At 43.2% G+C, this 26,302-nt stretch overlaps 2 protein-coding genes across 4 annotated transcripts; one reads left to right on the top strand and one right to left on the bottom strand.

Moving 5' to 3' along the window:
- LOC121186587 (E3 ubiquitin-protein ligase RNF19A-like) lies at positions 1 to 12,847 on the top strand. 2 transcript variants are annotated; one of them, XM_041045363.1, is made up of 9 exons: positions 1 to 976; positions 5,204 to 5,412; positions 5,567 to 5,711; positions 5,974 to 6,136; positions 7,498 to 7,612; positions 7,885 to 8,046; positions 8,379 to 8,592; positions 8,706 to 8,849; positions 9,611 to 12,847. In XM_041045363.1, exons 1-9 carry the CDS (start codon positions 279 to 281, stop codon positions 10,410 to 10,412), a joined length of 2,652 nt encoding a protein of 883 aa, XP_040901297.1. In that variant the 5' UTR covers positions 1 to 278; the 3' UTR covers positions 10,413 to 12,847. The 2 variants fall into 2 exon arrangements, with proteins under 2 accessions (XP_040901297.1, XP_040901296.1); XM_041045362.1 differs by having other exon boundaries at positions 9,572 to 12,847.
- LOC121186586 (sperm-associated antigen 1-like) lies at positions 12,647 to 26,110 on the bottom strand. 2 transcript variants are annotated; one of them, XM_041045361.1, is made up of 19 exons: positions 25,965 to 26,110; positions 25,606 to 25,765; positions 25,361 to 25,483; positions 25,204 to 25,274; positions 24,878 to 24,990; positions 24,656 to 24,761; positions 24,366 to 24,496; positions 24,085 to 24,191; positions 23,251 to 23,374; positions 22,769 to 22,774; positions 21,790 to 22,245; positions 19,713 to 19,812; positions 19,001 to 19,153; positions 18,196 to 18,353; positions 16,664 to 16,805; positions 15,706 to 15,832; positions 15,344 to 15,502; positions 14,331 to 14,654; positions 12,647 to 14,216 (listed from the first exon to the last, which is right to left on the bottom strand). In XM_041045361.1, exons 1-19 carry the CDS (start codon positions 26,108 to 26,110, stop codon positions 14,088 to 14,090), a joined length of 2,835 nt encoding a protein of 944 aa, XP_040901295.1. In that variant the 3' UTR covers positions 12,647 to 14,087. The 2 variants fall into 2 exon arrangements, with proteins under 2 accessions (XP_040901295.1, XP_040901294.1); XM_041045360.1 differs by lacking the exon at positions 22,769 to 22,774.
- Between the last annotated feature and the right edge of the window lie 192 nt (positions 26,111 to 26,302).

Genomic DNA, 26,302 nt, shown 5'->3' with positions numbered 1-26,302 from the left:
GTTGCATCAGTTTCACAGCAAGCGACCCCCACCCCTCCGCCAAAATCCGACTATTAGATGTGACCACGAGGTTGATCAGGAGAAGCCACCATGTCTTAAACACAGACGGGCCCTCTGGAGCCCTATCCCCCCACCCTGGCCTGTCCTCCCCCTCCCTTATCCACCACCTTACCCCTTCTCCAAGCCCCATCCCTCTCCCAGACCTCCCTGCACATGTGAGGGACAGGCTACCTAACCCTGGCTCCCCGCTGGCACACCCCTCCCCTCCCTCAGGAGAGATGAGCCTTCAGAAGCACCAGCAGCTGGGCAGTGGTGGGGTGATGGGCTCGGACCGGGACCTGCAGTCCACTGCTTCCTCCATCTCCCTGCCCTCTGTGAAAAAGGCCCCCAAGAAGAGGCGTCTCTCCTTGGCCTCTCTTTTCAGACGGCGAGGACGGGAGCCTAAATCAGGGCGCCAAAGGTCCCGAGAGCTCCAGCAGCCTGGACCCGGAGGCCTTGGGGGGGTGGATGGTATTGCCAGCATCGAGAGCATCCACTCTGAGATGTGTAATGACAAGAACTCTGCCTTCTTCTCCGTGGCTGGGACCGGAGCTGCCCCTGCTGCTGCTGCCTCCACCTCATCTGCCTCAGGGCCTTCTTCCTCTACCTCCTCCTCCTCGAAGGTGGGGGGTGGGGTGGGGACAGAGTTACTGGAGTGCCCGCTGTGCCTTCTGCGCCACTCCAGGGAGAACTTCCCTGACATCATGACCTGTCACCACCGCTCCTGCATCGATTGCCTGCGCCAGTACCTACGTATTGAAATCTCAGAATCACGCGTCAACATCAGCTGCCCCGAGTGCTCGGAGCGCTTCAACCCGCATGACATCCGTATGATCTTGAATGACCGGGCGCTCATGGAGAAATATGAGGAGTTCATGCTAAGGAGGTGGCTGGTGGCTGACCCTGACTGCCGCTGGTGCCCTGCCCCGGACTGTGGGTAAGCAGTGAAATTTAAAAAAATAAAATGCAAATACACATCCAACATAATATGCACTCTGATCCCACTTATACAATTGCATGTCGGATGAGCTCTGAAAAAAGCTATTAAACAAACGTTGGCTGTTTGTTCAGGGTGTCTCAGGTTTTTAGGTACTTTTTCTGGAAGAGAAAATGAAAATCAGCTTAGTTAAGAATGTAGTGTAAAGTATGCCCTCTGTCAAATGTTAGCTAACATTTGACAGAGGGACAAGACATTTAGCTAAAGAAAATCAGCTCTCAATTTGCATTCTTTCCCAACAACATATTTCATCCAACATCAGTGTCATGAAATAATTATAATTATTTCATGAAGTTACATTTCTGAATGGTTAAAATATGTACTTATTACATAAAGCGCAAAAAAAGTTAAGTTAAAAAAATAGATTGTGTGTTTTCCATGAGTAAATTAAGATAAAAACAATTTTCATAACAAAACACTGATGTCTATACAAGTAGTGCTTATTAACAAGACTGCTGCACGAAGGTTGTTGTCTGTGGCTGACTGATGATACTGATGATGCTGTTCATTGAGCGTGATTTGTAATGATAAATTTAGATGTTTTACTCCTAAGAGGACTTAAGGACAGTAAGGACAGTGTGCCACATCAGCAGAAGTCCTGCAGGCCTCAGAGACCCTGTAGGGATTTGAATTGCAAGAGTATCCTCAGCTAAATCCCACCTAGTTTAACCCCCCACTTTCACATTTAACTGCCAACTATTACTCGTGTTACTGCACTGACAATTAAAGCTACAATTGAAGCTCTAGCCTGAGACTCTGAAGCAAGTCTTCTTCTCCCATCCCTCCCTCTCCTTGTTCTGTCATTCTCTGCCCAGCCCTTCACCTACAACCTCGTTGTGTATCCTCCTTGCTAGTATATGAGTCAGTCATAAAAATGTCTTCCATTAGCTAATACTAGCTTGAAGCCTGGGTGCACAAGGAGTGGTAGACCAGGAGAACACCGTTCACGTATTGATTGACGGCTGTGACCTCCCACCCCCTGACTTTGCTCTTCTCTGCTTGGCCAGAAGGGCGAGGCTCACTCGAAAACTTTAAGATGGAATATCTCTGCTCTGCTGCCAGGCTGTTCAGTGAGTAGGGGTCACAGAAGCCTTTAACAGCACCTTTCCATATGAAGATATGTGGATATAAAGGGGCCATGTTTCAACTAAAAAATGTTAGAAAAGCTACATACTGCATCTTAAACTACATAGTTTTTCCATTATTCCTCCATTAGTTTTCCCTGGACATCTCCCTTTTACTGGGTTTGGCCACAGCTGTTATTTGACAGAAACTTGTGTTATGTAATGACAAGTGAACAATAGTTTGATGGAAAGCATGAGATAAAAGAGGTATGGAGGAAATGAGGTACAAAAAGGGTGAAAAGAAGGAGGGGAAAGCAGAAACAAATAGTTTAACAGATTTTCTTGTCTCTCTTAGGTTAAACTTGAACTGTAACTGTGCAGTAACATTGTATAACACGTATAGCACACCCTCCTGCTTCTGTCTGACTTTTCCAACAATCTTTTCTGTACCAGCTGTCCGTCTCCTTCCGTGCCTGCCTTGCTTTCTTTATGTTTTTGTGTCTCTCTGTCTTACTCACTTCATGTCCCTGTAGCAGTTTTGCTGTTTAATCCATTTCTGAGTGATGACTTGTTGTTCTTGCTTCCATCCAGTCCCCACACTGTCACTGTCAGTCTGTCTTTGAAGACGCCCTGCAGGGTCAAATGGTGACTCCGATCACTGACAACAAATCTACAGCTAGTTGAGTGGACATTGTTCTAAAGTGCCTTAACTGCTGTTTCTTTTATGCCATAAACCCACTACTGCTGGCGCTGGTCGACCTTTGCAGGAGGCCGTACTGCCAGTTGAGTGCGTGAACTAATGGTGGCAGCGGTCAGTGAGACAGAGCGCAGCCTATTCTTTGCTTGTCTTTTCTTAGACACAGAGAACCACAGGCCGTCAGTGCCAAAGCAAAGCAAAACAAAACTTCACAGTAGCAGGTGCAACCTGTCAGACATATTCTCAGATTGTATACAGATTATTAAACAGCCGTTTCCTCTCAGATAGACTCAGAATGTATCCACATGTTGGTGGTCAGCTGGTTGTAGGCTGTAACCTTTGCAGTACACACTGTGTTTTATCAGTCAACTCCTTCCTTCCTCTGGTGTCTGTTTGTCAGAGTCAGACAGCAAATCTTGTGCTATGGACTTTATTCTTGGTTGGTTCTGGTTCTTAGGAACTACAGTGTCCTCCCATTTTAGTTTTTCCATTTCTCTGCAGCTTTTCTCTGCTATGTCCTTTCCTGTTGTTTTTTTTGGGGTTTTGCCAACATGCTAATGTTCACCTAGTTTATGACTTAGTAATGGGTGCATTGTTTCAAAGAAGTTTGGGAAATGCACAAAAGGCACATTTGAACAAATGATCTCCTCCTGGAAATAGATTCGGGCTCCTGTGATCTGGTCCAGACAGTAAGGTACACCTCGTAGAGGGGTCAGACAGGTTGTGGGCCTGGGCCGGCCATCTGAATCCTGGGACCAGGGCAACAGACATAAACAAACTTCGCTATATCTTTATTTTCAGCATTTATTAAAATATCCCTGTATTGATTTTCTCAGAACACTCATCAACAGCTATATTAATCTGACACAATGATTAGAATGCAGTGTTGTCATTGGTTATATAATGTATATTGACTACAACCACAAACACATTTCCTTTATGTTTTCATGAGCCCAGATAAAGAGAGAAAGAGATAATGGAGTAGAGTTTAGATGATGATAGAGTTAAAGTACATGTATTTAATGAAAGTGCCTATTTTCTAATGGCTGTGAACACACTGCTGTAGTCACAAACATATTCGAGCACTCAATCTTTCTGTCTCAAACTCCTTACTAAGAGGAAATGTAATGTTGCGTAAATTAGCCACACAAAAAGGGCACTGGTGCTGTAGTTGCAGTTATTGTTGTGACTGATTTAGGGGATTTTAAAGTGTAAGTTGTTATTCAGTGGAAGTGGTTATACCAAAACTGCTGCGGTCTAAACTGATCTGGTACTGTAGTAATGTTTGACTGTACTGTTAAGGAGTTAACGTCTAGTTCTATAAGGGGATTTTGTCAGTGTGAAGTGCTCCAGACTCTGCTTAATACAATAAAAAACGGTTAACATAAACTTGGACACCTTAATCCACATTAAGATCACACTTAATCATGTACCAGTTCTGCTTTGGACAACAGTCTCACATTCAACATATGAAGTTTGCTGTCCAAAATAGCACTACTGACTCTCTCTTTCTTTGCCATCAAATTTTTGTTTTCTCAAAATTTATTGTTTCTTGTCACATTTAACATATTGGAGGTGGCAGTCGATTAAAGGCAAAATAGAAACTTCAGAAGAAGGTGTTGGCTTTTTTCAGCGTTCTCTCTTGTGAGCCAGTCATCATCAATCAAGGCTCAAGTTCTCTCCAGAGAACTCAGGTCTTAAGCTGTCAGATGGTGAATTAGGAACCAAAAGTCTGTCATGGGACATTTTTGAAGGGTTGTAGATGAACAATCAGATTTTACTGTGGTATTTACCTGAAGTAAATGTCACAGTCAGCAGAGTGACTGAGAATAAACAAAGCATCATTGCTCATGTCAGGATTACTCCACAGTCACTCTATTGATCATAATACAGATGAAAAGAAGGAGACAAAGCATTTGTCATTTTAGGTTCTCAGTGGCTGCCAACTAGATATAGTTAGGTTCCTCTCCATGCATAGGACCGACTCTGGAACCAAAGTCCTACAGAGAGGCTGGACTCTCTCTTTTTCTTCCCTGACTGAGTGGTGCGGGGGGCCTCTGTGCTGGAGTTCTCCCTTAAGAACAGGAGGGTCACTTCTATATGACTGAAAGCCACTGAGAGAAAAGCTCTCAGTATTGTTTGCGGCTATGCACCAAACAGCAGTTCAGAGTATCTGGCCTTCCTGGAGTCTCTGGGTGTGGTCCTGGAAAGGGCTCAGCCTGAGGACTCTATAGTTTGGCCAGGAGACCTTAGTGCTCACGTGGGCAGCAATGAGAAACCTGGAGTCACATTCACCCATTCAGACAGCACTTTTTCTATACATACAGTGGAATGTCCTGTCTTATCTGAACCTTTTGATGAAGGCATGTGTATGTGTGTATATGTGCTTTGTTTGTCCTCTTGTAGGTATGCAGTAATAGCCTTCGGGTGTGCCAGCTGTCCTAAGATCACGTGTGGCAGGGAGGGCTGCGGCACAGAGTTCTGTTACCACTGTAAGCAGCTGTGGCATCCCAACCAAACCTGTGATGCAGCACGGCAGCAGAGAGCCCAGAGCCTCCGCCTGAGGACTGTCCGCTCGTCCTCCCTCAGCTACAGCCAAGAGAGCGGAGCTGCAGGTCAGCTGACCGAGCTCACACACACACACACACACACAAGCACATTTATTGACGTGACTGATCAGACCACATTTGCTGGTAGCGGTGGCTTTATACAGTATCTAGTTAGTGAAACCACGTTGTGCACCATTAAATAATGTTCTCTCGCTATCAGCTGATGACATCAAGCCATGCCCGCGCTGTGCCGCCTATATCATCAAGATGAACGACGGCAGCTGCAACCACATGACCTGTGCCGTCTGTGGCTGTGAGTTCTGTTGGCTCTGCATGAAGGAAATCTCAGACCTGCACTACCTGAGGTCAGTATGTCAGCACACAGGTGTACACACGGACACACAGTTTACACGGCTTAGTTTAACATGTAGACGTTTAAGTACACTTAAAATAACAATGTCTGACATTATTATATGAGCAAATCACAAAACCGTTCATCCTCATGACTGTCTTCCTCACTGATTGTGATTCAGACAGCGCCCAGAATTAGAGAAACATTTTCCCTCAGTTGTGTGACACCAGCAACATTATTTTTTTCTTAATCTTTCCCCTCTGCTTCTCTTTCAGTCCATCAGGCTGTACTTTCTGGGGGAAGAAGCCATGGAGCAGGAAGAAGAAGATTCTGTGGCAACTGGGAACCCTTGTGGGTGCCCCTGTCGGCATCGCACTCATCGCTGGTATAGCTATTCCCGCCATGATTATTGGCATCCCCGTGTATGTGGGAAGAAAGGTGAGGTTCTAGGGGTACAGGGTTTACATATTCACGTTCCTCTGCTTATAGTTTTCACTACATGGATGAGGCAGAACAATGACTCAAGATTTACACTTATCATAAAGCACAGGGTTTCATTCTGAGTGTTGCATTTTAATAATCTGAGCCCTGCCTTCATTCCTCTGAAGCTGTTTATTCTCAGTATGTACTCGGTGTTACGTAACTTCATACATATCACAGTTATCAGTAAAGGAAATAAACATGGCCAGAAACAAGCATTTCATATCAACCAGTAATTAACTAGTTATGTTGGAAAAACATTCTTAATATTATATATAATATTTTTCTCAGGCTCTGCAGTTTATCTCAAACCAGCTGAGGTCATTTCTTAATAAGCTGTGCATCTGTGCATACACACTTGTGTTGTATCACTCATCAGCCGTAGACTGTTGGGTGATACATACACAGGCACATACACAAACAACAGTGTGACTCTGCAGTGAAATGAAAGTGTTCAGACTCTCCAGAATTCCCCTCCTCCTCCTGCCAAGAAGAAACCAGAGCCAACAAACGTTTTCCCCTGACAACAACCTGACCACATTCAGTAGTGAGCACATGACGCATGTGAAACATCTGAACATGAATCACCTGCATTCCACATGCGCTGGATGAATGTCGCTGTTCAGTCATGATATTACATTAGACCAAAGCCACGGCCATTTTCTCTATGGTCACATGTTTATAGCAGCTGTATTTTATCACTGTTGACTGACTTATAAAGTTAGTCAGCCTGTCGTAAGTTGATTGACTGATAAACACAATAAGCGGGCTATGTGGGAGGTAAGTGGGATTACTTTGGGTTTGGAACAATAAAGAATTCTGTCAACAAAATCAGCTTTCAGACCTGTTTACATTTTATAAGTCAACTATCCTTTACATGGTCTGTTCGTCAGCTATAGACAGCTGTCATATAGTGGTTGATTACTGCTGGCACTTTGTTGCCTCACTGTAGACTGAAGAATTAGTTTCCTACTCCAGCTCACTGGCTGCCAGTTGAGAAAGTATTTATGTTATGCCCTGTATTTTTTTCTAGTGTATGACCCCTCTCTAACGTAAAGTGTGTGTGGGGTGGATGTGAAAGAAAAATGATAAAGGGAAGAAACTGGAGGTTGGCTGACAACAGGTTTTTTGGGGTTCTTCTGAAGTTGGCGTCAGCAGACACCCCAAGCAGCATTTCCAAGCAGGACTTCTTGGTTTTTGCGTATAATGACTGAACAATTTGGTGGTTAACACTGAAATGGTCTAGTATTCCTCACATGTGGCATCTTTAAGGTAACAGTTTGTTTGAACTCTGTCATTGGTCCCTCTTTCTTTGTCAGATCCATAACCGCTATGAAGGCAAAGATATTTCCAACCACAAGAGGAACCTGGTGATTGCTGGTGGGGTGACGCTCTCTGTCATTGTGTCTCCAGTGGTGGCTGCAGTCACAGTCGGTCAGTCCGTTCACTCCAACCTCTCCTAGCTCCTTCCTCTTCCTCTTTCTGTGTGTGTGTGTGTCTGCCTCTGTTCTAGCTCTCTGCATGCCTGGAGATCTTTATTGACATATCCTTGTTTGGCTTTGAAGGTCGTATTATGCAAAAGTTTGATTTCATCATATGGATTTCATTCAAAGCTGTGTTATGTCAGCACTTCTGTCCTCCCCTATTTTTCTTCCTCAGTGCTGTGGTCTAACTTGTTCCAGTCTCTGTGTCTTTCTGTCTCTCAGGCATTGGCGTTCCCATCATGCTTGCGTACGTTTATGGCGTGGTGCCCATCTCTCTGTGCCGGAGCGGAGGCTGTGGCGTCTCAGCTGGGAATGGCAAAGGAGTCCGCATAGAGTTTGATGATGAAAACGACATGAATGTTGGCAGCGGGACAGCTGCCACTGGTAAGCTTTAGTGCCCCCACTGACACTGACAGCCAAAAAGCCACCTTTTGTGTTAGAAGTGTATCAGTCAGCAAAAAGCAGATTGCGCTGTTTGCTGACTTGGGCATTGAGTCCCATTTTAAATGAAATCTGCTGCCGGTTTCACAAATGTCAAGTGTTCTCTCACTCGTCTTATTTCACAGAAAAACATCTGTGGAAAAAAAAAACACCTTTTTGTTCATCTTCTATTAGACCAAAAATCTGTGCTTGGAAAAATTACTGCAAAACATTACATTTTTATCCCTAACGTTAACATTTTCAAATGATATTTTATGATTGTATCTTTTCTGTAGATACTACATCAGTGGCGGACACAAGGAACAACCCCAGTATAGGTGAAGGCAGTGTTGGGGGGTTGACGGGAAGCCTGAGCGCCAGTGGCAGCCACATGGACCGTCTGGGAGCCATCAGGGACAACCTGAGTGAGACCGCCTCCACCATGGCCCTGGCTGGAGCCAGCATCACTGGCAGCCTCTCTGGCAGTGCCATGGTCAATTACCTAAACAGGTACTGAAACATAAACACATGCCATGGGATTTAAATGTTTATGCAGCCTCAGATTTCATGGTGCTTTGTTGCATTGTTGCATTGCCCCCCCCTCCCACATCACATGTTGTCAGGCTGGAGGTGCAGGCCGATGTGCAGAAGGAGCGCTGCAGTCTCAGTGGTGAATCTGGCACCGTCAGCCTGGGTACAATCAGCGACAATGCTAGCACCAAAGCAATGGCTGGATCCATTCTTAACGCCTACATGCCCCTAGACAGGTGAGCATTATTTACTATTCATTCTGATAAAGGTTTGAGAACGTCAGTGGCAGCGCTGGTTTGGTTCTGTGGAGCTGGTGTCCTTCCAGAAATCCCCATTATGGTCACAATCCCCATTGTGACCAAACTAACTAGATATTACTGCTCACAACAGCTCTGATGGGTTAGAAATAATCAAGACTGCTGAAATACTGTGCTGCCTGGTGGAAGAAACATTCAATTATTATGACGTGATCCAATAATGTCATTTCTGGTGTGTTGCCTATAAAGAGTAAAAGGGTGCCAGGTGTTTCCCCCCTGATGAAGACCTGGTGAGGTTGAAAGCAGTCAGAGTCTTAATCAATATGTCTGACTAAATAAGAGCTTTTAATTTAGCTCCTGTCCTTGCTCTGACTAAGGGAGCCTGAAGAACGTTCTCTTTGCTGTGATTTAATTATTTATATTTGATTGTTATCTGAAGATAAAATATTCATTGAGCGTGTGCTCTCTTTTTGTATTGATGACCAGGATCCTGTATTTGTTACGGAAGCATTTAGTATTAAGGGATGTTAGTGCAGCTCTGAGTGTTTCACTGTGCTTTGCATCAGCTAATGATGCATCTGAGCTGTTGCAGACTTTACTGTTAAACAGCTTTGTGAGGCTTATTGTTTAATCATGCTACATGTACACTCATACGCTCGCAAACCTACATATTGTACATAAAGTTTTTTTATGTACAATAGATGCTTTTTTGTTTCACCGTTTGCCCCCCAATGTTCCAGAGATGGGAACAGTATGGAGGTCCAGGTTGACATTGAATCCAAACCCGGCAAACTACGGCATCACAGTGGCAGCAGCAGTGTAGATGACAGTGGCCATGTTGGCCGCTGTGGCTGGACCTGCCCTTCTAATGGGTGCACCTCCTCAGAAGGCAAAGGAACCTCCACCAAGTGGGCCAAAGAGGCATCCTGCTGCTCCTCCACCAGCTCCGGGGGCAAAAAGAGCAAAGGCAAGCTGCGCAAGAAAGGTTGCGGAGGCACCAAGATCAACGAGACACGGGAGGACATGGATGCTCAGCTGCTGGAGCAGCGCAGCACCAACTCCTCTGAGTTCGACTCTCCTTCGCTGAGCGGCAGCCTGCCCTCGGTGGCTGACTCCCACTCCAGCCACTTCTCTGAGTTCAGCTGCTCCGATCTGGAAAGCATGAAGACGTCCTGTAGCCACGGCTCCGGTGGAGGTGACTACCACACGCGCTTTGCCACCGTCAGCCCCTTACCTGAGGTGGAGAATGACCGCCTGGAGACCTGCCCCACTTCTTCATCCTCCTGTTCCCAGGGACAAGGAGCTGTGATCACTCCCCACTCTCCCACCTCCACCACGTCCTCCCTGGGCCACGGCGCAGAGCTCTCACCTCTCTGCTTCATCACAGAGGAGAGCGTCAACCTGGTGTGTCCTGCTGATCTGGACTCTCACAGCAACACTGGAGAGCAGCTTAAAGAAACCAACAACAACCACCAACGTCTGCAGCATCCAACCCAAACCCAGCAGCAGCCCAAGAACTCCTGTATACAGACTGACATCTAAAATCTCAATACCTTAAGTGCTGCACAGACGCTGTTTTTATTTAACATCCTTTCCTCCACTAAACTAACAATCAGCTTACAGTTTAGCCTGCATTTTCTGTTACTCCCTTGTAAAGGGGACATGTTATTTTGGGGTTTTATGTCCATTATAAAAAGCAACCTTTGTGTAAAACAGAACTCTGTGTCCTCTGACTGTCTGAAGGCTAACTGGAAGTATTAAAAGGTTCCCAAAGTGCAGCCATGTGAGAAGTGTTAAGGTTGTGAATGCTGGTGTTTCTCCCTGTGCGACCCGCAGACCGCTGACACATTTTTAACTGTTCACTCTCTCGCCACTTGTAACAGGAGACAGGCCGCTGCTGTGGTGGCTCTCATTTTGATCTGTGTTGGTTAAAATAAAACCACTGTGCCAGTTTTGCAAGTATTTGATTCTGGCTCTACAATGCGGATGCAACACCATGCAGGAATCTTAATGTTACAGCTTTCTAGAAGTGAACTCCAACAGGGACCAGGCAATATGATTCACTATTTCCTCTTTTTATTTTTCCCAAAATGTATTAGTCACAGAGGAGCCTTTGTGTTCTCGTCTGTATTTATTATTAGACTTTTTTTGTTTTGTTTTTTTTTTCCCTGGATGTTAAATGTTAACATCTAATGTATAATTATAAGGTCTGAACTCAACATTCTGAAGCATTTTAGCACTAAAACTGACTTGTAACACAACCAACATTACCTTTAGGTGGATGCACAGGTAGCTGTAGTCCCACTGTGGGAGACGGTGCTCGGCAGTATGGTAACCAGGGAGTCAAGATCTGTAGCCCAAAACTGCTTTTAGTGCTAAGATGACTTTGGAAGCTCGGACTTAGTTCAGTTCTGTGGAAAGCTTGTGGTAATATTTGTTTGGGGGGGGGGGGGGGGGGGGGGGGGGGGTGTCGATGAGATTTGAGAAGAGGTCTCTGGAAGGCCACCGTTGTCAAGATAATGCTGAAAGTCATTATAATAACATTAACCAGTGGGTTGGTCAATTCTGTGAAATTGTGTAAAGAAAATGTTTTTGTCCTTTTCAGAGGTGATTTATTCAGGCTGATGGTCTCACCTCACTGAGTAAGAGAGAGCTTTGATATCTTTCTTTGTTAACTCATGGTGCCTTTAAGAAGCTGTTTGTGTTGTTCGTCTCTCTCTCTCTCTCTCCACTGTGTCTTCAAGACTCCAAACAGCTACTTATTATAGGTTACAGAATGTCTGTCTGTGTAGGAGGGATGCTCATTTACATACAGAACATACTGTGGTAGACATGGTAAATGAAGACTTTTCAATTGCCTACCAAAGACAGCACTCAGGCTATTGTTAAATCTTATACCTTTGACTTGTCAGCTGTACACACAGTGTGGTGCAACCTTTTTACACCATGGGCATGAATGAAGACAAGACCCAGGATTATACAGACACACACACACACAGACTGCTGTTTCGTACATGCTTCACAAAAATGCTACGCAAATAACTGAGGCCGCACAACGGCCCAAGGCACCTGCACTGTTACCTGTATTTCTTATTACGTTCATGTTCTGCAATGCACAAGGTTAATAGGGACGCATAGGTTTGTTATGGGTTACTGTCCCTATTAATTTTCCTGTGATTCCTGTTTGTGTTGTCAGTCAGTGCTGCTGAGCAGACTTGGAAGTCAGATTCTGTTTTCAGCACTTTCTTTCAGAGTGTTTGCTTAAGCCTGTCTTTACTGTTCAGTGGTCAGCGTTATTGAGGCCACTGAGTCGGCTCAGGTGCACCTCCACCAGGTAGGTAAAAGCATCCTGAATGGTATTTTGACCCAGGCCTGTTACTGAATGAACACTCGATTTGGTTGGGGCGGATGAGGCTACATGCTGCAGTCCTCCCCACATTGGAGCAAAATGTTTTGTTCTTCCACCCTGGTTCTGTTTGTCATTCTTCACCAAAAACTCCCCATTTCTTGATCCTAATTTGAACACTAGTGCCAGATATAATTTGTAATTTGTGCAGAATGGCATAAGGTATTTGTATATTTGTTTGGTAATTTGCTTTACTATATGCGTGTAAATGCATATCAGAAAAATAAAATATATATATGAAATATTGCCATCCTCAGTTTTTCAGGTTGATAAAAGTCCCTATGCCCTATGGTATTCCATCTTTAATGGTCTAGTTCTTTAACTGACAATTATTTGAACTCATCATAGCATAAAAACGAAAATCTCTCTATTTTTCTCCAGTTTATTGAATAGCCCTCTGTTAATATTGTACACATTTTTACATATCTGCTGAAATATAATTTAAAACCACAATCAGGAGAAACTGGAACGTGTAATTATTGCCTCTTACCCACCAACTTGTCACCCTGAACTAAATTTGGTACATTCATGTAGAGCTGATAAAACATTTGAAAAAAAAAAAAAAAGAAAACGTTGGTTTGGATTCAGGCAGTCTTGGTTGACTGGAATATTCATTTAAATACTTAACATGGACAGAATGTCTTTAAATTAGCAAATAAAAGACACATTTTAAATAATTACATGCATGTAGCTAAGTGAATATATGTATCATTTATGATGTGAATCCAAGCAATTTAACAATATGATAAAAGCTACTGAATGACATAAATATACTCTCTCTGTAGGAATGTCTGTACACTCACCGAAGCTAAATCAGCCCATAGTCTGAAATCCAAGGCACACATCTCATAAAGATGCTGCTTCTCCCCCGTGTGTACACGTCTGCGTGGCTGAACTGCTGTGAAGATGAATGTGCAGATGTGCGTTGCCTGGCAGGCTAATTTGGTAAACAAACAGTGAATGACTTCATCGTTCCTCATGGAAAAGAAACAAACACCAGGTTTTTAAATGTGATCTTACATTAGAACCCAGATATGCTAATTGCATAGCGGAATAAACAAAAGAGCATCTGAGTCATATAAGGTTACAAACTGTATTTTCTCACCCAGTCCAGCAGATACTGTTACCACACAGCAACCCTTTCTCCCGCAGGCTTATTTGTTCCTCAAAGATAATACAGTACATATGGACATAATAAAACTGTTAAAGTTGCTTTATCTTATGGTTCTGTCCTGCTGCAAAGATCATCTTTAATTATCTCAGTAGCAAATGACCTCACTTGTTCCTGTGCTATGTAATATTCAGGAAGCACCGAATATCATTTCTGATCTCGGCTCGTGTCTGACGGCAGCTCATTTATCAAAGGGCTGTCATCAGAACACTGACAGGGTTCAAGGACCCGACCAGCTGAGTGAGCAAACGTTACAGCCTGTAAGAGGACACACCTGCCTGTAGTCTTTCATAACTTTGTACATTGGACACTACTTATCAATACACTAAAATGAAAGGTCCATAGTATCCTGCTGTCTGTGTGATGTACAGCTCGAGTTGTTGGTGGTGGTACAAAGGTAAATCTGCATAGCAAAATGTTCCAGAGAGAAAAATTCCACATCCTGTTATTCAAACATAACGATGATCATTTACAGTACAGATCAGTATAGTGAATGTAACCCAGTTCCGCTGTATTGCTCTGGGCCATATTCTACAGCTTCCTGCCTTTGCTTACTCAGTTCTTGTGCAATGTTTTGCATAGATCCAAGAGTTGTGGTGGTGCAGCAGCTCATGCAACAGGGAGCAGGGGCAGAGGGGGGTCAGATGTATTTGTTGGCTAGGTTCTGAACATCGTTCTTGGTGAACTCTGTGCTCTCCGTAGCTGACAGATGCTCAAACAGATGAGTCATGTGGCGACGCTCGTCCTTCTCCAGCAGCATCAGCACAGTCTGCAGAAACAGCACGTTATCGTTTGTGGACAGAGAGATTTTTACATGTGGCGTAAAAATAAACTTTTCAGACTCACAAAACGCTGTTTGAATGGGGAGTAAACACGTTCTTACCGAGAACCTGTCAGCGGTGTGCAAATGGTTGAGGTGTTGGTAGACCAGGTTGGGGTCTTTCTCCAGTAGGTGGGAGTCTAGCACTTGCATGATGAAGCTGATGGTGTGTCCGTCCAACTGGGTGCTCAGGTACTGTGGAAGCATCTCTGGGGCTGTGGAGGCCAGCAGGTCAGCGCAGGCCGCCATGTTTCCGCTGCAGCGAGCTGCATTCAGGGCCTGGCCGAACTCGTAGACATTGGTTGGCTTGAGGTTGATGGCGATGTCCTCTCCTTTGCAGGTGCCCTCTGAGTTAGGGACGGCTGTCGTTTCCTCATCACCTTCGACCTGAGGAGGGTCAACAAAGGTGATAGAAGTGGGTTTACAGAGGAAACACATGAGAGAGAGTTTGTCAGAGAAAGAACTTCCATGGGTTCAGGAAATAAGAGGCCTGTTCACTGTTTGTATGGAAAGCATAAGGTGATGCACTGTCATCAAGTCTATGGCTCCAATGAATGCAGCTTTGATATAAAACACCACTGGGTGCTGGAGCCAATCCCAGCTGACACTGGGTAGAACCTGGACAGATGGCCAGTCCATCACAGAGCTCACACTTAAGAGACAAGCAACCATTCACATTTATATTTACTCATTTGACAGTTGCTCTTATCAAAAGCAACTTCTAAGTGAGGGACAACACTCATGCCTCAGTGCAGCAGGAGACCTCGGAGTAAGCACTACGTTTTTAATCAATGAGACAAAGTGGAAGGAGATCAGGTAAAGAAAAGCACAGTGAGAGCTGGCCATGTTAGGCTGTTAGAGGTGTTCAGGGGGAAGGTGCTGTCAGAATCATAATTCTTCAGCTTACTGCTGAAGATACAGAGAGGCACTGATCTGATAACTGTTTTTGCGTTGCTTGTTCCACCATCTGTGGACTGTGGTTGCCCTGTGTGTAGGGATGGCAATACCAGATGATGTTGACCGTTTTCTCTGTCCGTGTGAACACATATACATCAAAAAAGTACATGTGTTTCTACCTCTGTGATGGGGACAGTCTTCCGGGGCTTGGCTGGTGAGGACTTGGCCAGACTCTGTCTGAGCAGCACCGTGACCTCCTCTAGCTCCTTCTCAGCCTCCTGCACGTTGGGATCCTGTTGCAGCACCTCCTGCAGGTCAGAGCTGCACGCCAGGTAATCCTTGGATACAGAGACAAAACCGGTATGAAACCAATATGTGCAAGTGACATTTTACACAGAGTTGAAATATTTTAGTTTGTTCGACAACTGAAATTATAAACCTCTTTCACACACAATTTGAATTTATAGATTTCCCTCCAGCCCTTCCTTTAAATGAACACATTCCCACGTGGCATTAGTCATTAATAGCCAGCTCTGTTCACCTTGAGGCCTTTATTGGCCAGAGCTCGTCTGTAGAAGGCTTTCTTATTGGTTGGCTCCAGTTTCAGAGCTGCATCACAGTCCTGCTTGGCCTCAGTAAACCTCTCCAGCTTCAAGTAGCAGAGGGCTCTGCAAACACACACACACACAGAGAGAGAGAGAAACGTCACTTGAAATTTTTATTTTTGTCAGAAGTATCATGATTTTGTTATACTAGACAATAACGGCTAAAGGCAAATGGTTTACATGTGAAATACATGACCCTAGAGACAAAATGTACATTAGCTTTAAAATGAGCTCTAACAGCTTTTTTTTGTTTTCTTTGTGAATGTGTTGTTTCAGTCTAATGGGTCTCAGCAGCTGTGTAGCAGTAGCATGCGGCTGTTTGCTCTGGTGTGGCCTTACGTACAAGTTCCTTCCTCAGCACAGCCCAAAATACACATTCAAAACACAATAAGAAAACACACAATAGGAAATATTTCATCAGCACACCGTTTCCTCTGAGACATGGTCAACTACTGCTGTGGAAAAGGTTAAGAATGAAGTCAGACCTGCCTCTTACAACTACTATGTTTGGTGTATTTCTCACTGTCAGATAATGTGACTGTAGTTATGAGTGGAGTTGTGATAAACAGAGAGCTAAACGAGGCAGCTGTGTCCTGAGCCCTGGCCATTCTGCTCTTACCAACAATAGATGCTAATTTACGACCAGTGACAGACAGACAGACAGACAGACGACTGGCAGGGATTAGCTACAGAGCTGAATGCACAGCCTGACATGGGACAGCTGGGTATAATTAAGCAGTCTGCTTTCATTTATCCAAATCAATTACTGGGTGTTTTCTCACAGTCCTGCTTTATAATGAAATAAACCATGTAGAAGTGTAGAGCATCACAAAACAGCGAGGGACAGAAAGTGAAAGAGACCACAGCAGTGTCTGTGAGACTGAAGCCTCTAACCTGTTGGTGTAGATAGCGCACTCCTCTGGCTTTAGCTTAAGGCATTCAGTGTACTTTCCCAGTGCATCCTGGTACTGGCCCTTCTTCACAAAGTCGTTGCCTTCTTGCTTAAAAGCTGTAAAACGAACTTCTGCTTTCCTTTCTGGAAGACAAAGTAAAGTGATGATTACTTGTTACTGCTTGTTCACATAAAGACCAGTTCAACTCCTCTTTCTGCTGTGAAGCCATGGATCCACATTGACACAATAAATTTGAACACAGCTCCCTCTTATCTCTTAGAAAACCCAACATAAGGAAACACGCCAGTCTTCTGTGCTATAGAGCTTGATGTTTTAAACCCTTGGAATTAATGCTGTGTTAGCTGGACAAGAGGAATGAGTTAAGTCAGCAATCAGTCACAGTGTGGACTCAGGGCTAATCAATCTGCTGCAGAGTGTCTTCTGGGAGAAAAAAAACTGTGCCAGCAGTCTATTCTTTCATTAGAGTTTAAAAATAATAGCTGCCCTGAGAATTGAGAAACTGCATGGTCAGTGAACAGAGGTAACACGTCCACTTATATAAAACATTGGGCCTTTAATATCCTCCTCCAACCTCGGGTGGGGGGGGGCGGGGGTAGTGACAGAGAAACAGGAACGGAGAGGATTTTAGTTTTGGTCAAAATTGAAAGTTTATTCTCCTCTGTTCTTCAATGTGTTAATGATGTAAAAATGCTCCATTACAAGTAAAACTCACTGCACTGAAAATACAACTTAAGTAAAAGTTGCAAATTGTGCTTAAAGTATCATAAGTAAAAGTGCCCTATGCAAAAACAAAAGATCTCTGTGAGTGCTGCACAGTTAAATGTTGTATCATTACACATTTAGATAATAAAAATATACTTTACAAAATATTTTTGTAATAAAAATATAGAGCTAATATTAAATATTTTATGAACCAACGTGAAGTGTAATCTAAAAGATTCATAATATATGTGATGTGTGTGTGAATGTTTCATTTGCAGTATCAGTAACTGATGCTGTCAAGCATTCGACTGTTAAAAAGACTGTTTAAGTGCTTAAATACAGCGACACAGACTCAAACCCAGAATCTTCTTGCTGTGAGGTGACAGTGCTAAACCTCTCCATATTGCAGGTTTCCTCTGGGTGCTCCTGTTTCCTCCCACAGTCCAAAGCCATGCAGGTTAACTGCCAACGCATGAATAGCTGCCTGTCTCTGTGTGTCGTCCCTGTGACTGACTGGTGACCTGTCTGCCTCTTGCCTAGTGTCAGCTGAGATCAGCTCCAGACACCCTGCAACCCTCAACGATAAGCAGGTACAGCTAAAACTTTGTACAGTGGCATTTCTCAACTCAGGAATAAACATGGGCTTCACAAAGCACAGGGCTGTCTCCCCCGTGTGTCACACTTGTGTGTATTAATCCAGAGGATGCTTTAAGATCAAAGTGAAGGATTTGCATACTGCCCAGTGTAGTTAAATGTAATCCTGTGAATCTGTGAGCAACCAAGAACAGGCTGATTTTTGTTAACACAAACCTGCGTCCCTGGCGGCCTTCTCTGCTCGGGCCTGGAGAACCTCTGCACTGGGTGGCTCCTCTCTGCGGTGCTGCTGAGCTGACAGAGGCACCAGGGGAATATCTGGGAGTTTCTCTCTCCACTCTGGACCGTCCTGATCAATCAGTAGCCTGGTGATCCTGGAGGACAATACAAATCAGTTAACACATGAATGTTACACATGGACACACGTACAAGTGGAAAAATATTATACACAGTCCCATATGGACCAGATCATAAAGAAGGCTCACAGAAAACTAACACCTGTATATGGACATGTATTAGAGCTATGACCCTGTGGTACTCCTGAACACAGAGCAGCCAGGTGAGTTTATGTACTGCGTAACAGAGCGAGGACATGCAGTCTGAGAGCCATAATTAGCCTCAAGCTGGAACTGCTTTTGAACACCAGCTAAATCTGTTAGCCACTGATTAGAGTGTGTTTGTTCATTTGTTTTGTTTTCATTTAGTCTTCAGATGTCACAGTCCATTTTCTGAATTAAAAAAAACCTTCAAATGATATTATGTGTCACCCAGTTAAAATGGGCAGAAGATACTTTCATCATAGATCTCTTTGTCAGTACAGATAAAAGGGTAGTCACAGCCGCTGGAATAGCTGACATTCCAGTGTAATATTCAGTCAAATGCTGGCTTTGTGTTGCCAATCAGACCACTGAAGAAAGTGAATGTGAACATTAAAACTCACTCAGTCATGTCTGTGTGTCAGTGCTCACATCTCCCTACCCTCTGCAGCCTCTCAGCTCAGTTGAGAGGTGAAAGCTAATACCTGTTGACGCTGTCGTGTGCTGCCTGCACACTGATGTCTATCTGCAGGACGGTTTTGTAATCCACGTAGGCCTTTCGGTAGCGCTCCAGGGACTCATAAGCCATGGCCCGGCGCAGGAGGGGCTTTAGGGAGAATGGCTGCAGCTCCAGAGCTCTGGTCAGTATAAATAGATGGGATGAGACGGGAGCAAAGGATCAAGTCTGCTGCTTCTGCTATAGATGCTAGTGTCTGATTGTACTGTCACTAAATGTGGAATCACTATATGTGACAGATAATACAGCGGATCTGTTCTTCTGTTTCTGTGTAGTATACAGTAAGTATTAGTGCATGTGTGCTGTTGTATTTGTGTGAGTAAACTGTCCTGTTTGCCTTAGAAACCGAAACTAAAACAAACATAAAAGTATTTAAAGGCTTTTAAGTGGGAGGCTCCCTCAAGCTATCCTGTGTTTTCTGCTTATTAAACCACTTCTAAAGAGGTTAAGTGAAATCCCCTGCAACACACCCGACTGCAAATCCCCTCATAACATGACAGTGATCTGCTACTAAAGCTACTAAACTAAATGCTAAAAGATAAGGCTGTGAGATTTTTCAAGGTCAGACCCGGTGTGAAAATTGTGAAATCTGGGTTGACACCCAGAGCGAACATTACCTCTCATTCATCTTGCTGCATATGCAGTGTGTCAGGGTCAGTAAATAAAATGAATGGTCTCACCTCGTGCAGTCCTGTATGCAGTCTTGACTGTTGCCATCCTTCAGGTAGCAAGCTGCTCTGTTGGAATACAGAATACATAGATCCTCTGGACTATCAATCCCTGCACAAAAAGAGACAAATATCATAAATGTAAATGTATCACACTGATTTCACGGTCCATCTGGAGCTAAATATAAAAGTGGCATAAATCCAAATAGGCTTCAAAGAATGTCTTGCCTGTGTGTAGCTATTAAAATGCCTGTATGTGTTATTAATCATGTGCAATGTTCAGGGGTTATTGACAGAATCTGTATATGTGCGTGTGTGTGTTGCAGTGATGGGTTCTGCAATGAGGAAATGAACTTTTTTTGGTTGTATCACCATAAACATGACTGAATGGTAAGATATTGACCAAAAATTTCTTCTTGCATGTTAGACAGATGAATGCAACATTATTTTAAAGCTGCATTCATGTATTTACGATACAGCAATTCTATGTTTTCCTGTGCTTCAGCTGAACCTGTAACATATGGTAAGAGTCTGGACTCTACACCAGTGAAGCCAAAGTTCCTTAAACTTGTTTTTGGAATCCAAAACAAGCAGCAGCCCTGCATTTTCTTCCACTACTACGCACCTTTAATATTTTGTTTTACAGAAGTAGCAAAATGAGCTGATGTTCCTGGACCAAATTTCTCATTTGGTTGAAAAACAAAAGGTAGATGAAGACCAAGGAAAAGCTTGTCAAACCACTTGCTCACACAGACAGCGTGCGGTGTGTTTGCGTTTCTCTCTACTTGCCTAACAGGAATCTTAAACTCCATTTTGATTTTCATCATCACTGACACAGTGAAATCAGATAGGCCTACACACTGTGTATTACAGACAGAGCAACATTCCTCTGCCATACAAGACACAGTCAGATTAGCATGCCACCTCATCAGATGAAATCAGATTATGGACGATGACACAGTGTGGCAGTGATGATGATGTCTCAGCAACTGCTCACACTTTGTTAAGTTACTGTGACAGTAGATCATGTCCATCTCTTAAAGTTTCTTTTCTGAAATCTCTGAAGTCTCTTTTTGACAGACCACTAACATGCTGCATGTTTAGGTGGTTTAACGGGGTTAACAGAGAATATTTTTATCCCTGTCCTGAGCTGTAATCTGCATGACATGTAGCCTTCACTACGTCGGTCAGACGATGGACCTTGGATGTCCATGTCTATGTCCCATCCCTTTCACATCCAGAAGCACAGTGGGGAGTGAGAGACGTCCACAGAGAGACTGGTGGGTGAGGACTGAGAAGCAGCAGTTTCTCTCCTCTGTCCATCAATCGCTCACTCTCTCCCTCACGATGAGAATTATAGCTGTGGTCCTTCAGATTCAATTTCACAGTGAGTGGTTAGCGGTCACGTGACCTGGACAGACCTAAGCTGAGAGGCTTAGCACCAGGCTGAGGTTAACACAGAAACAGTGTCCATATACACCACAACAGCCACACTGTGAAGCATCGCTGTGGAGTCAATAAATACATCAACAAACAGCCTAATATTTTAACTCTGGTACAGCTCTTTTTGAAACCTTTCTAACTAATTGAATACTATATGTACACTAATGCTGATGGAAGAGATCATTTCTGTGGTTTGGGCAGTCACAGGAAACAGCTATCTCATTTTAAAAAGAAAAATAATCTGTAATATCCCTGAATATGATCAAAGGAACTTAAAATAAATGGAAGCATTAGCATTATAACAGCAAGGTCATGGCCTCTGATTTACAGCTGAATTGCCCAGTTGCATTTGTCTCAATAACATTCATGATTATAGACCAATAAGCAACATTTATTCAAATATGGGCAAGACTGGTGATGAAACATCCGCCTGTTAAATTATTGGTCATTTGTTTCCTGTCACAGCATGTTTATAACACACTGTTACCAATATAAACGTTAGCTGTTTACTGCCAATGGAGGCACATAGTTAAGTTTCCTCCACTGTCACATACCAACCACATTCTTTCATGTAGGGCTGAACTAGCAGCCACCTCAGACTATAATCACAAGAACAACATCGACCATGAGGACTCCTCAGCCCTACCTGACTCAGTATATCCTTGAATGGCTTGTGAGTATTTCTCCAGTGCATCGCCAAACTGTCCATTTTTAAACAGCAGGTTTCCTTCATTTTTTAGCCGGGCCAGAGGTGGGGGCAGGGCTCCACATGGGGCATCAAGGTTGATAGTTTCCCCTGCAGTTCCTCCAACCGGAGTTCCCTTGCCGCTGCCGCTCTGATCAGCCTGAACTGAAGCTGTCGAGCCCCTCTTGCTTGTTCCATTGGATACCTTTTCCTTAGACTCCTGTGTGACTTTGTACTTGTCTGAGCTGCCTCCTTTGCTCCTCCAGTGTCCTGGGTAAGAGTTGTTGGACTCACTGTGTGGACCCCCGTCCCCTCTGCCGTGGGGCTTTTTTTGAGCGTTACCCATATCTCCCCTTTCCACAAGAGCAGCTGAGTTCTCCTCCCCTCCCACAGGCTGGCTTGGTTCAACCAGACAAGCTGTAAGGGACAGAGAGGGGAGGGAGAGACAGAGAGGGGGGGGGTGGACACACCCACCGGAAGGAATCAGTCGTTACATCACAGTGGGGGAGGGTTAGACACAGACAACACACACAGCCACTTCAAACAGGGAGTTCCAGGAAGCAGCCGCTCTCAACAGTGAATTACGAAAGTGATGGGTGGGGGTAGGGTGAATAACACGCATGCATAGTATGTCACGTTACCCAGAGGGACAAGGGGAGTTTCCTCTATCTATAGCACAGAAGACAGAATAGTTTACAATGAAAATGACTGTCATACTATTACCAGAAATTACCCCAGACCATTTATACTACGCAGAATATTCATTACTGAGTTTAGATCCTGTAAACTTGGGAAGCCATTTCTGGATTTTTGAGGCTGAACACTGATATTTGAGAGACATCTGAGACTTAACATAAACCTAACATAAATAAATGACCTGATCTGAGTGGACATGTTACTGTCAGTTCTCTCTGGTGGAAGAACTATGTAACGATGAGACTGCGTTCTAAACTACCTTAAACATGTCCTTTTCTATACTACTGTTTTACTTATTGATTAATATACAGTATATCTAAATACCACTACTTCTGTGATGTGCTGATCACCAATCATTTTTTCCTATGACAGAGCTCTAGTTTTATTTTATTAGGGTCTTTCTTTGGTTGTTTTACTTTTAATTTGACAGAGCTAGCAATAACTGGTGTATAAGGGATTGATACTTAGTGCACTGATTTGACCGAGCAAATATTGTCTGGCTTCATGTGAAAATGCTGTTTTTTTTTTCATAGCAGGTCGTGATTATCCCTGAAAAGAGAAACAAGTAAACTGTCCATGTTCTGTTAAATATAGGATAGGAAACACTGCTCTAATTTAAATTAATCAGTTAGATAGAGAGAAACTTTGGGATGGATTCAGAGTTTCTGTGTCTGTGTAAATCAAAGATATAGATATTGATTATTGAGGCATTAAAAAAAAACTCACCTTCTACTTTTGTCTCGTTACTATTGTCATCTTCATCTTCAACTTCTTGGATGAGGATTTTTTTGCCTTTGCTTTTCTGCTCTGGTTGACTTTCCATCAGCTTCTCAGTTTCAGACAGAAGTTGCTAAACCACATTTAATACACATGTTAGAATTTGTCAACATTAGGAACCCAACCCAGTTCTGCAGTAAGTATTAAGTCAGCAAAGGTAACACAAATGTTGATACCACAGTCAGTATAGTTGTGTGTCAGCATAAAAGTAAAAAAAAAAGTCTCCTCATTCTCCGCCATTAAAATCCCTCATGCATAATTAAAGGACATATAACCAATGTCTCCAAAAGTGACAATAATAAAAACACATCCCAGGCTCCTGACCTCCTCTACACACACCGGACTATTGAAAAAGTTACATCATTCTGTATTTATAGTAATAACAGACTACATTTGATTTTATTAAAGTGGCAAGTTTGTCAAGTTTTTTGCATTAACCTATCATTATGGAGTAAATGCTGATTGCACAATGTAATGGCTATCGAATAATGACACCATGAGCATCTAGACTGGTTCCCTAAAAGCCTCACTTTCACTACGCCATTCTGTCTGCCACTGAGTACAAAATCCCCTGAGGTAAGACACGAGTGAACCTCAAACAGGCAGGTGCTGCCATTTTTGGGACAGTGGTGCCAGGAGTAATACCAGCTGAAAAGGCTAAAGGAGGAAAAGTTGAAAAGTTGTCTGCTGACAACTCTCTAACCTCACACAAATACAGTGACATCTAGTGGACAAAGGGCCACTGACAAGTAATCAACGTGCCTCTCTACTTCTACCACCTACTTTGGCTGCAGCATTGTGTGGCTCTTCCATAAGCACCACCCTCAGGTCTTCAACAGCCAGCTGGAAGTTGCTCATGTGCTTGTGCACAGTGGCACGACGTAGTAGGGCTGATGGTGAAAAATATATCATATGTGTTACTGTGTTTAAAGTTATAAATATAGCATGTAAAACATCAAAGCATTTACAAGATTACAGTAACATTTCTGTCCGCAAGACCTGTAGTATTGTAATTAAAGTTAAAGTTATGTTAAAAAAAAAAAAACATAAATAATGGGAAGCACCTTTCACATTGCCTGGTTCCAGCTCGAGTACACTCTGGCAGTCTGTCATGGCTTTGTGCCAGTGCTTGAGATTGATCTCTGCCTGGGCTCTGTTGTTGTATGCAGCCACAGTTGGTGCAATGGAAAGGCTCCTAACAATGGACAAACGCTTAGAGCTATAGTTAATGGGAATGAAGTCAGACTTCAATAAAAGTCAATAGCAGCCTAATTAAATGCCAGGCATAATGATATACCCCCATTAAGACATGTGAAAAGCTTTCTATAACAAATAATTTATTAAAGAATCCGACCTGGAATAGTATGCAACTGCCTCCTCATAATCGTTTGCTCTGAAAGCTTCATTGCCTTTGTCCTTTTCACGATTTGCCAGGAAGAGCTTCTCCTGTTGTGTCAGCACTAGATGTATAGTAAGACACCACACATTTCACACACATAAACCACACAACCAAAGTATACACAACACTTTAAAAAGACCACAAAATACATAGGAGATTTTATACATAATACATTACATGAAACATCCACTTTTGTCTTGATTTTAGGATGTCCTGTGATTGTAGTGGCTGGTGGATAATGTTTTCCCACGTTCTCATCAATCAGTTCACATTCTCTTTCCACATGAAACCTGGAAACAGAGAGAAATGTATTTGGGTAAGGGATGATAAATGATTATCTAGAGCAGAATCAGCATTGTAACTCTGGGTCTTTGTAATTAAGGAAGCTTAGCTAAGGAAAGTAAAACTCTTTGAAACCTTTTATAGACAGTGCCTGCAGCTGCTGTAACAGTGTGTTCTTTCCTCTAAATATACGAGACAAAAGTAGAGACTAAATGACTCACTTGTCCCATTCTTGATAATCACGTGGGAGAGTGCATTTTGAAGAATTCCCCTTTCCTTTTGCATTGGACCTCTGTGATGACATGACACTTAATTGGAACATTTTTCTCGTATGCATACATGTGCGTGGTTGCATACACCAACAGAGACGACTTTTACCTGACTCAGTGGAATGGAGCCATTGGAACCCCTTATAGGTGGCATATTTTCAGCGGCTAGCTCATCAAACATTGACTGCTGTTTTAGTGAAGTTTCAGTCTTTTTGGTTTCCTCTTGCCATGTCTGTAAAAATCAAAGTATTTAATTTTAAAATGTTTATTAAATTTCAGAGAAATAAATATATTTACAAAGTCAGTAGGGTTTATGACAATAAATAAATAAAAACACCACAATGTGTAACCTACCTTCAACTCATCCATAATTTGGCTCCACTCATCTTTAGAGAAGCTGGCTGCTGTTGCTACAAGGTTTTCCTTCCTGAGGGCTGGGCTTTTAGGGTTTAGTTTCTCCAAGTGACTCTCACAGAACTTGATCAGGTGCGGATACACACCCTCCTCACCAGACCTTTACGTTAAATAAAATAACGAGTCATGTGTAATGAGTTATGATGTGCCCTGTTGCCCCTTTGAAATAGGTTATAGGTTGTATATAATCTATGTGACAGTGAGTGTATTATCTTAATGGCCAAAACATCACCAAAACTATAAAGGGATAGAACATTTGATGAACATACAAAATAAGTTCTGCCCTATGTGGCTTGTACCTCAGTACTTTCAAGATCTTCTCCAGGTATTTCACATCTTTGCATTTTTCAATGTAATCATAGTCCAAGTGCTCCACAGGGACCTTCCCCCAGTGGTCAACGCTGGTGGACTGGTGTTGAAGAGAGAAAACCGCTTCTGCACTCATACTGGGAAAGAATTTCAGTTTACCCGCTTGCTGCGTCAAACAACATTGTTCTGTTAATAGCAGACTTGGTATCTTGGTATGATTTCTAACTTTTGCGTTCTCACAAAAGTTTGCTAACCCAGCGTTATTGTTAATTTAGATAGCGCTATCTGTACAGAAAGTGCTTAAGCGTGGATTATATGTTCATATTTC

Source organism: Toxotes jaculatrix, chromosome 8 (genome assembly GCF_017976425.1).
Source record: "Toxotes jaculatrix isolate fToxJac2 chromosome 8, fToxJac2.pri, whole genome shotgun sequence".
In the NCBI taxonomy this organism is placed as follows: domain Eukaryota; kingdom Metazoa; phylum Chordata; class Actinopteri; family Toxotidae; genus Toxotes; species Toxotes jaculatrix.
The sequence above is the reverse complement of the archived record's forward strand: the minus strand, read 5'-3'. Positions and strand labels throughout refer to the sequence as shown.

Excerpts from the sequence above, each read along its gene's own strand:
- LOC121186586 (XM_041045361.1), bottom strand. The coding sequence starts at position 26,110 with ATGAGTGCAGAAGCGGTTTTCTCTCTTCAACACCAGTCCACCAGCGTT. Across the intron at positions 24,497-24,655 it reads GCAGTTGCATACTATTCCAG|GAGCCTTTCCATTGCACCAA; the intron begins GTCGGATTCTTT and ends GTCCATTGTTAG. Across the intron at positions 15,833-16,663 it reads TGCGCTATCTACACCAACAG|AGCCCTCTGCTACTTGAAGC; the intron begins GTTAGAGGCTTC and ends GTGTGTTTGCAG.
- LOC121186587 (XM_041045362.1), top strand. The coding sequence starts at position 279 with ATGAGCCTTCAGAAGCACCAGCAGCTGGGCAGTGGTGGGGTGATGGGC. Across the intron at positions 977-5,203 it reads TGCCCTGCCCCGGACTGTGG|GTATGCAGTAATAGCCTTCG; the intron begins GTAAGCAGTGAA and ends GTCCTCTTGTAG. Across the intron at positions 7,613-7,884 it reads GGTGGCTGCAGTCACAGTCG|GCATTGGCGTTCCCATCATG; the intron begins GTCAGTCCGTTC and ends TCTGTCTCTCAG.